The 10,611-nt window shown below is 36.2% G+C and overlaps 1 protein-coding gene across 4 annotated transcripts in view; it reads left to right on the top strand.

Moving 5' to 3' along the window:
* Positions 1 to 1,027: 1,027 nt before the first annotated feature.
* The window catches only part of hook3 (hook microtubule-tethering protein 3), a 28,861-nt gene continuing 19,277 nt past the window's right edge, over positions 1,028 to 10,611 (top strand). For 2 of the 4 annotated variants that reach the window (XM_057819438.1, XM_057819437.1), the window contains exons 1-11: positions 1,028 to 1,195; positions 5,236 to 5,321; positions 5,446 to 5,518; positions 5,727 to 5,777; positions 6,029 to 6,161; positions 6,251 to 6,318; positions 6,502 to 6,564; positions 7,519 to 7,602; positions 9,056 to 9,118; positions 10,134 to 10,297; positions 10,376 to 10,516. In XM_057819438.1, coding sequence (XP_057675421.1) covers positions 1,139 to 1,195; positions 5,236 to 5,321; positions 5,446 to 5,518; positions 5,727 to 5,777; positions 6,029 to 6,161; positions 6,251 to 6,318; positions 6,502 to 6,564; positions 7,519 to 7,602; positions 9,056 to 9,118; positions 10,134 to 10,297; positions 10,376 to 10,516 — 983 coding nt within the window. In that variant the 5' untranslated portion in view covers positions 1,028 to 1,138. The remainder of the gene's footprint in view (positions 1,196 to 5,235; positions 5,322 to 5,445; positions 5,519 to 5,726; positions 5,778 to 6,028; positions 6,162 to 6,250; positions 6,319 to 6,501; positions 6,565 to 7,518; positions 7,603 to 9,055; positions 9,119 to 10,133; positions 10,298 to 10,375; positions 10,517 to 10,611) is intronic. The other 2 variants (XM_057819440.1, XM_057819439.1) reach the window with 1 other exon arrangement.

The following is a 10,611-nucleotide window of genomic DNA, read 5'->3' as shown; positions in this document are numbered from 1 at the left end:
GAATAACAAGCTTCTGCTGTGAATTGGAATGAGTTTATCACTAGTAGACGTCCAATCCATTTGAACTGGGAGGGTGGCAGCCATCCCTCCCACTTCAAACGAATTAAACGTCTATGGCCGTCAGTGGCAAGCAATGTAAGGCATTGAGGGAATTTCGGGCCATTTCAGGTCATTACCTGTTGATTTTCAGTTACTTTCTGTTGATTTTGGGGTATGTCATGGGTCACCTCCTGTTCGTCAACTCAAAATATTATTTCGAGTTAACGAACAGGAAGTGACCCCCGAATCTCCCAAATGATTTGGCAGTGACTCAAACCCAACAGGAAATGACCTGTAAATGCCCTAAAATGAACAAAATGTGACCTGTGAATGCCCTGAAAATTGGAAAGAATGATTGTAAATGCTCTGGTTCCGAATGAACGAATGTTCCCAGTCTAAATGGATTGGGCGTCGAGCACCGTCAATGGCAGCCACTCCCACTTCTATGGTCATCAGTGACAGTTATGCCAGGCAGCAAAGTAATTTTGGGCCATTTCAGGTCATTACTTGTTATTTTCAGTCACTCAGTTGATTTTGGGGCATTTTATGGGTCACTTTCAGCTGATTTTAGGTTACAGACCAGGAAGTGACCCGGGAATGAATAGGCAGTGACTCAACAGGAAATTCCCTCAAATGAACTGAAAGTGACCTCTAAATGCCCCGAAAATCGGAAAGAATGGTTTCGAATGAACGACCTTTCATTCCCCCTTCCCAGTCTTAACGGACTGGGCATCCAACGCCGTCAACGGAAGCAATATAGTTAACTGAGAAACTATTATGGTGGAAGATTTTGGTAGCAACTTCTTGGTTCCTTTTATTTTTTGAACATTAACACCTTTTTTTAAATGATATATCGATTCTTGGCTGGAGCATATCGATAACTTTTTGGGATACAACGTATCACGATATATCACCATTTCGATAATTTGTCACGTTCCTAATGTGTATGCAGTCTAAACTCCACCCACCCAACCCGTCTGAGGCAGACGCCGGTGCAGAGAGTGAGACACACCGAGAGCGAGAGACCTCTGGAGCGTCTGAGGTTACTTCTAACTTTACGCTCTATTTATCATCTAGATTCCGTCTACTTTAATTCACAATGTCTACATCGGGGTCGTTGGATCGAGTGGAACTCTGTGAAAGTCTTCTGACATGGGTAGGTCATCGATCGCAACGTCAGTCTGTATTGTTTTTTTTTCCCCCTCCGTCCAGCGCTAATGGCTAGCTAGGGTTAGCATATTATGCCAATGCTAGCTAGTGAGCTAACCATGGTGACGTGAGGAGGCTGGAGGAAAAATGACACGAACTCACGCTGCTTGACGTATGCAGGCCAGCTGTTGGCAGCCTACATTGGTGATGTGTTGTGTGCTAGACGCTTGCAGGCAGTCTTATCAAACGGGATCTTGTCATTTGGGAAGCCGTACAACCGGATATTTGGCTAGTTCAAATTTCCTAATGGATGCCATGTAATTTTGTGACAGGCGGGTCAAGCGGTTTATAAAATCAATCTGAAGAGGCGTTTTATCTGGTGTTTAAGCATGTGACGTTCTATCAGCTTTTTTTTGGTCTTTTTAAGGTGTGTGTGTGTGTGTGTACAGTACACAAAGATGACTTGATCTTATAACTATCAGATATTACCAAGAAGATTTCAGTGATGTAAATCGAATTTTCCTGCACACATATTAAGAAAAGCGTATTCAAAGAAAATATATATCTTATCTAGGGGTACACGATATCGATTTTTTGAAAACGATAACTTCCTGCTCCTCAAAGCCGATATCGATAATAATATATAATTTTTAAATGTATATTCAGCTGAGTTTTTGAACACCTGGAGGTTAAAAAAAACTAGTGGTGGATTCAACATAGATTTGCCTTTGACCTAACCAGATTTTTCATGACATGAACATTATTGTAATGAACAAAACAAAAACAAAAGAACAGTCTCGACTTTAAATAAAGTGCCAATATTTATTTGTTCAAATAAATATAATTTGAGTCAATCGCAATCAATTAGTCAGTGTCAATGAAGATGTGTTCCCTGAACAATGAGCACTGAAATAAAACATAAACCCATCAGGTATTGTGCTTTGTCATGAGATAAAAACATTTGGTGATACAGGAGAGGAGACTGTTGTCCTCTTGGTCCATGAAACAACTTTCTTAACCTGGCAATTATAGGACAGCAAGCCTATCAATAAACAAAAGGCCTCGCAATAACTTACTAACTTATAACTAACACTGTAAAATGCAAACATTATATAGTACGGCTCATCACTCGTTCCACATTATCAAAAATATGGTACAACAAAAAGGATTAATGGCTTGCCTTATAATAATCCATATAAACGGCAGTGAGTGAACCCATTTTCAATAAGGCATGAGGTTTCTTCTCTGCAAAGCATGAAATCCTTGTTCAGCCACTGCGCCGTCACACCAAGCATGCTGACATGACTATCATTGCACGTCCATATGTCCGTGGTGAAACGGTTATACTGTATATTATCGGGCCTATTAATTATGTTATTGTATTTATTGGGATGACGTCATAATTCCTATTATCAGATTGATAACTATCGGACCAATAATTATCGTGTACCTCTAATCTTATCTATTTGTTTTTACTTACTTACTTTCCGGTGCACCAATTACAAGAAAAAAAAACTTACTACAGGGTTAATCAGGGTCGAGATTTTTGTTGAATCCCAGTTTCAGTTCATTTTTTTAATAACTTTCTGAATATCATGTTTTCAAATTCTGAAAGCTTACATAACACAGAAGCAGACTTTTAATAGTGACAAACTTAAAATACTAATCGAAAGACAAGATCAAGGTTTACAAAATAATCGTCACGAATTAGCTCGCAGATAGCGCTTCGGTGATGAGGTTTAGTTTAGTACTCATCCATAGGCGGCTAAAAAGGAGTCGTAAATGAGCTAACAGGTTTATATAATACAATAAACACGATAAATTTATATTGCAGTTTGGGGGCATTTGTTGTTGAATGACAAATGAAGTTCAAGTGTAGTGGAACTCATGAAATTAGCATTGGAAAAACTATGGGCCATTCCAGTAATAACGATGCTTATGAATTTAAAAATGCTCTAACTCACTATGATACTTAAGATTGGCTGTAATGTGGTTTGTTAATTCTAACACCACCTCGTCCCAGTTATGAGAGTATGTGAACACTTGTGCAACCATGTTATTTTAGTCCTGTACTCCTACTTGCCGTCTCATAAGATTAAAAAGAAATACAGTGAGTTGTCCAGGTTTAAGGCCACACCAGTAGTAGAAAAGTTCTTGTTTTCCTTTCGGCTTTTCCCTTCAGGGGTCGCCACAGCGAATCAGTTGTCTCCATCTTACCCTGCCCTCCGCATCCCCAGCTCTCAAACCATCTACCTTCATGTCCTCTTTAATTACATCCATAAACCTCCGCCTTGGTCGTCCTCTGGACCTCCTGCCTGGCACATGGAAATATAGCATCCTTTTGCCAATATACTAACTATCTCTCCTCTGGACATGCACACACCATAAAATTTCACAAAACACTAGCATTTGAACATGGAGCTGTCTACTTTTTTTTATTTATTTAATTTTTTAAATCCACTTTATTGTACGTGTGATGCATTACAACAGAGTCTCCCATTTATAAAACAACATTTTCAACAAATCCGTAATGCCACAAGTTATTTCTAATGCATGACTTTAGTGCAGGCAGCGTGTGTTCATTTCCTACTCATTAACATTATGATTTAGAGTGTGGGTCGTTTCCTTCTCTGTGTTATGGTGTGATTGACTGACGATCAGTTTAGGGTGTCGTCCACCTTTTAACCCAAATTCACCAGGAATTGGCTCCAGCACCGATTGACCATAAGCAGGATAAGTTATATTGAAAACGGATAGATTGATGTAATGCTCTTGTATGAATGAATGCCAGCAGATTAATAGGCTGTGCCATGCCAGCAGTGAAATGGCATGTTTCGATGATAAACTGCCTGCATTGTATGCAGTTTACAGTAAAAATATGCTCTTGTGTTAAATCAAAGCTTTGTCTAGCATTTTGCTGTTTCTGAACTGAACTGCCGTTTAATCATGTTGCAGTATTAGTGATAATTACATTTTGAAAGGCAAACGTACTAATTAAAAGTAATTTTTCAATGTTAACACGCCGTATTGGACTGTACAATTTGCATCCATAATGGAATTAAAACTCAGAACACCAACAAAATGGTTCCCGATGCATGAAATTGCACATGAAACAGCTTCTACCTTTGAATTGGACAGTTCCAGTTTGATTGCATTTGAGTTAAACAACTGTATTCAAATTTTTGCTATTTTAGTATAATCTAAAACAGAAATGTTTTTTTAGACAAGATGGCAGTAAGAAAAATGAAGGAAAAAAACATCTTAACATACATGAAATATTTCGTCGTACTGGCCAAATCAACTCCATCTCCTGATATATGTTATTACATAATAAAGATGTGTTGTTTGGGTTCAGTGTGTTGGCTTTGGGCCAGTGGGCAGTGTTAAGTTATTTGTCTGCCAGAAAGATCCATTGAGACAAGCTTTTGTAGTCCTTCTTAGGTTGGTTAAACCATTTTAAGTTCAGCAAAAAACATAAGTGAAGCTGCAGCACGGTTGTATATGTTGTGACTTTTTAAAATGTATTTGTCAGTATCTGTTAAGATTTTCATTATTTGTTTGACACTACTAAACACTAATCATAGGCAACATCTTTTAAAGTTTTAACAATTTCTGAGAATTAGAAAAGTACTAATTTGAAGAATGATCCCCCCCCCCCCTTTATTTTTTAATGCTCTTTTATTTGGAGGCTGGGTGTGGTGACTTCATGGTCTTTTGAGCCATGATATTACAAAATAGGGAATATAATAAATGAACAGGAGGTCCAGCTTTTCATTTCCTTCCTGTTAAATTTCCAACATTCCTGCTCTCAAGTTCACTGCCTTTGTCACATGGACTGTTAGAATGTGTACTTCACGTTCTAGGCAATGGATTCATTTAGCCTTTGGCAAAATTACAGGTAATAGACCTGATTGGCTGAGTGAAGGCACTAAAATTTGTTAATAATAGTTTATAAAGATTCTAAGGCATGCAGCATTTTACATTTAAACTTGAATTTAATTCTCTGGATGACAATCGTATGTTTCAATAATAGTTTTTTCTGTTTAGGTTCAAACATTTGGTGTAGAGGCTCAATGTAAGACCGTAGATGACATGACAAGTGGCATTGTCATGGCTCAGGCTCTACAGAAAATGTAAGTTGAGAATTTGAAATGCACTGTAGCAGTGAAAACTGTTAATTTTTTTAAAGAATCTTACTGGAATTTACATTAATTGTTTTTTTTTTTCCTCATAACACATTTTCTTTTCTTTTTATAGCGACGAAGTCTATTTCAATGATGCTTGGATTAGTCGAATCAAGCCCGATGTGGGGGACAACTGGAGGTTAAAGGCAAGCATAAGAGTCTTTGAATTTACTCACTGATTCACATAATGAATGTTGTGTATTTCTGTGGTGCCAACCTCTGTGTTTTTGTATCCAATCTTTGTCATAATTACTGTTAACCTTTCTCAAATTAAATTATATGGAAAAGTACTTCTCTCGCATAATATTTTGCAAAAGCTGGAATATGGTTGCATAATTTTCCCATTTGTTTCAGGTCAGCAATCTAAAGAAAATTCTCAAGGGTATCCTAGATTATAACCAGGAGGTAAGACAAATCTCTTTTATTTTTTTTCCTCTCTCTCTCTAGGTCAGTTTTGTAGGGTTTCTAGTGGATAATCTATTTTGCTTTAACAGTAGCATTAGAATATTTAAATTCAATGTGATTATAGCTCAGAGCAACCTTGTTATTTATATTATGTTAAAAAAATTATGCTCCTGGTGGTGTCTGAGGCCCTAATAACTCATTGGTTTATAAGGTAACATACCAATGTATAATAATGTACTCTCCCCTTCAAGATTCTTGGGCAACACATAAACGACTTCACGCTACCTGACGTCGGTCTCATTGGAGAACATTCTGACCCCGCAGAACTTGGGAGGATGCTTCAACTAATTCTAGGTTGTGCTGTCAACTGTGAACAGAAGCAAGGTGCATAACAAAATTAACACACTCCCGCTATATGTACTTTTTTTTTTTTTTTTTTTTTTTTAAGATCATCATTATGTTTGTTCTTTTAGAATATATCCAAACCATCATGATGATGGAGGAATCAGTTCAGCATGTCGTCATGACAGCCATCCAAGAGGTAGATTATAAAGTCTTTGATGCCTTTATGAGATAAAATTAATCATAATCATTACTGTTTACAGCTTTTAGTCGAGTGCTCCGCTATATTAAGTGTTGTGGTTGAATTAAATTTGCCAACATTCCTGCACCATGTTGCGCCATGTAGTCATATCTTAAATCAACTGTTTTGTGTCTCTGTCAGCTGATGAGTAAAGAAACGCCAGTGACAGGAGGGAATGACTCCTATGTGGATCTTGACAGACAGGTATGCGCACGTTTGTTGACTCTTTCATGTCCTGCTGACGAAACTATTTGTTGAATAATGGTCTTCACATAGTTTCACAGTTTGGGTGAATGCTGAATGTTTTATTAGGTTGATTGTGTCCCCACAACAGGGCTCCCATGAGTTGAAAAGGGCTAATTCTTTGTAGAAGTTGAAATATATCATTATTTAAAAAAAAAAAAAGAAACCTACCTAAATTTTGCAATCAAAATAAAAAAAACTACTAAGATAACACACTTCAACCAGGGCACACTCCCATTTTAATCTATTTAATTCTTTTGAAATATGAGAAAACGACTTCAGTGCCTTCAAAACCTTTTCTTTTATAGTGGATTCTGCGTGAGTGCTGCCATGGACTGGCGCGGCTGGCAGCTGCAAAATTTCCGTAGCATTCTAATCAGTTACATTGTAATGATGTAGCGTTTGTATTATCAAACTGACCTATAATTATATTGTATTGTTATAAAGCAGGATGCTTTGTGGCTCTTCCAATTTCTTGAATGCGACTCAATTGTGCCTAATGCGTGACCTTTAATCAGGTCTACCCCAGTGGCGACAGACGACTCATCCAATTACCAGATTGTACACTACAATGTTTAAGTAAAAATTACATTCAGGTCAACATTCCGAACTATTTTTTTCTTTTTGGGTTTTAATTTGAAATGTTGCAACAATATATTTAACACTATATTTGTCCACTCATGCATTTCTTAAACTAGGAAATTAAAGGGGAAAAAAATTGAGCTGAAAAAAATGGTTTGATTTACTTGCCAAGTAACACCAAATATTAATCAATTGACAGACCTAATAATTATGTAATCTTCCAAAGCTATACAAAGTTAAAAATGTTTGACAATTGTATGCTTTAATTTTAATTTGGAAAAACCTCCAGGCAAGTTTGGCTTAGAATAAAGTAAATTAACTTTGCATTTTTAGTTGAAGAAGTCTGTTGAGGAGCTGAATGAAGCTTTGGCCACAAAAGAGGAGATTTCCCAGAGGTGTCGTGAACTGGATATGCAGGTTGGTTTCATTTTTTTTTTTTTTTTTAAATGACAATCAAATGAGTACGGTCGTCAGCCTTTTCACATATACCATTAATTATTTTCTATATATTTTAGGGCTGTCAAACGATTAAAAATTTTAATCGAGTTAATTAAAGCTTAAAAATTAATTAATCGCAATTAATCGCAATTCAAACCATCTCTAAAATATGCCATATTTTTATGTAAATTATTGTTGGAATGGAAAGATAAGACACACGACAGATATATACATACAACATACTGTACATCAGTACTGTATTTGTTTATTGTAACAATAAATCCACAAATGGCATTATTAACATTCTTTCTGTTAAAGTGATTCGCGGATAGAAAGACTTGTAGTTCTTAAACGATAAATGTTATAGTTCCAAGTTATAGTAATTTTATATTAAAACCCCTCTTCATCTTTTCGTTTAATAAAATTTGTAAAATTTTCACTCAAAAGTAGAGTTAATATAATAATAAGAATAAAAATAACAATAATAAAAATAGAGTGAAAAGTTTTACGTGTATTTTGCATAGCTAAATTGATATGAATGCCAGTTTATTTTAGCATTGTTGTTTAACTGTGTCAGAATAGGGCCTCATTACTATAGACTGAAGTGCTTTTCTTTTTTAAAACATTTTTTTTTTGAGAGAGATAGGAATATTATTTTTGTTGTGCTTTCACTAAACGATACTTATGTTTGTTGTGAAGGAGAAGCTTATGCCAATAAACGGCGCGCCTGTGTCCACTCGCCTTTACTGTATAACATATACAGTGGGGAGAACAAGTATTTGATACACTGCCAATCAAATACTTGTTCTCCCCACTCTACCTGTACATATCTTACCCAAAATAAAACAAGAGACACATAATTGCCACTAAAAGATAGAAAACTTACCGAAATATGTGTGGAGCACAAATAGCAATTTGCATTGCATTGTGAATACAGCATAAACGTCTCACAACTACTAATCTCCCACGTTTAGAAGGAGTATGGAACGGCGCTGCCCCCAAGCGGCCGGTGGCATTCTCTTCACGCTTAATGTCCATAAACGGCCTCATTGTAATGTTTGAGGCAATATGCCAGCGGGTGCGTTAATTGCGTCAAATTTTTTAACGTGATTAATTTAAAAAATTAATTAACGCCCGTTAACGCGATAATTTTGACAGCCCTAATATATTTATTTCCTCTATTTTTTTTTTTATTACAATTAAATTATCTATTCACTCACTTTTGTCTATATCGTTCCTGTTCCATTATGCTAATATGCCATCAGTTGACAGATGATTATAGTTAAAAACCTAAAAAGAAAAAAAATGCATGAATTTCCCACCAGTTCTGAAACTAAATGTGGTTTAAAGGATTACCTGATCTCATTTTGTGTTCAATCTGTTTCTTCTAATTTCCTGACTACTTCAATACACCTTGTGCCTTGCTTTAAAGGCCCTCCATATCCAAGAGGAGCGCGATAGACTGAGGTTAGAGTTTAATGAGCTAGAAGAGAGGGTAAATTCAAACTTTATTTCTGCCTCTTTTTCATTCATTCTGTTTGGTGTGTCTAATTAGAGTCAGCGAGTTATTTTCCGCTTGCTTGCATCAATTTACCCCTTCCGTGTAAGACGTGTGTACACGTTTGTGTCTACACACAGCAAACCTGAGGTATACTGCAATTGCAGATGTGTGTCATATGTCAACCCTCTACTACTAAATTCTAAAAATATATATTTAAGGATATGCAGTATGATAGAAATGAACTAAAATCAGTATGCAGCTTTTGCTTTGCTTGGTTTGAAATTTGATACTCTTTTCTATTTTACAAAGAACACAATATCAAACCATATGTCGCCCTCTTTGTTGGTTTGTTCTGTTGAGGATTTGCTGTGTGTTTGCCTTGTTATCTAAGCTAAGCTAATTTAGGTGTTAACTAGAGCTGGGTGATATGTATGGCCTTAAAAATACAATATATTTTTTTCCCCCCATCAAAAAAAAATAAGATAAAAAAATAATCATGCTCTAAATTATTGTATTAAAATCACACTAACTTTAGTAATCCGTGTAACATTTTTTTTCTTCACAGCAACTTTTCCCACCTATGCATTTGTTACATCAAGTTCCACAGAAATAGTGTCCACAAAATTATATAAAAATATGTATATATATTTTCTTTTGGGAAATATGACATTGTTAAAGCATATGGAATAAATCTTTAAAATAACAATGGAACATAATTAAATGTCCTGTCAACTCCTTCTCTGAACAAAGACATAATTCATCCACCTCCCTCATTCTCTTTTCTAATAGAAGTGCGGCATATATGGCAAAATATGCATCATCTGGGCTACTTTCTTGTTGTATGGAAAATTCCACGATAATACTGCTCAGATTGGCACCTTACCTCTTTGAAAAATAGTAATTGAACAAGCACCATGTTCCTAGTGAACTGAACTTGGAAAATAAAAAATCACCCAGCCCTAGTTCGATTTAGCTCTTTTATGGTATTAATTTCTCTTTTGAACTTTAGGTCGCAGCTCTGCAGGAGGAAAAGAGCAGTTTGCTAGCAGAAAACCAGGTTTTAATGGAGCGACTCAATCAGTCAGACTCCATTGAAGATATTAACAGCCCTGCTGGACGCAGACACCTCCAGTTACAGACACAACTAGAGCAACTGCAGGAAGAAACATTCAGGTGTGACTTTAACACAAGCAAATATATCTGGTCTTCTTAAATTACTTTGGATGGAAGTTATATAATAATAATTTCTAGGTTGGAGGCTGCAAAAGACGACTATCGGATCCGTTGTGAGGAGCTTGAAAAGGAACTCCTAGATGTAAGGTCACAGAATGAAGAACTCACGTCTCTAGCTGATGAAGCCCAGTCACTCAAGGATGAAATGGATGTCCTTAGGTAAGTAGTCTCTTTTTTCAATGTCTGTTACTTTTTGACCATCCAGATACCTTCAGTTTTTTTTGTAATCGTTTTTTGTTGTTGTTGTTGTCGTA

This window comes from Corythoichthys intestinalis, chromosome 17, assembly GCF_030265065.1.
Source record: "Corythoichthys intestinalis isolate RoL2023-P3 chromosome 17, ASM3026506v1, whole genome shotgun sequence".
Classification (NCBI taxonomy): domain Eukaryota; kingdom Metazoa; phylum Chordata; class Actinopteri; order Syngnathiformes; family Syngnathidae; genus Corythoichthys; species Corythoichthys intestinalis.
This window is presented reverse-complemented; position numbering and strand designations above follow the sequence as displayed.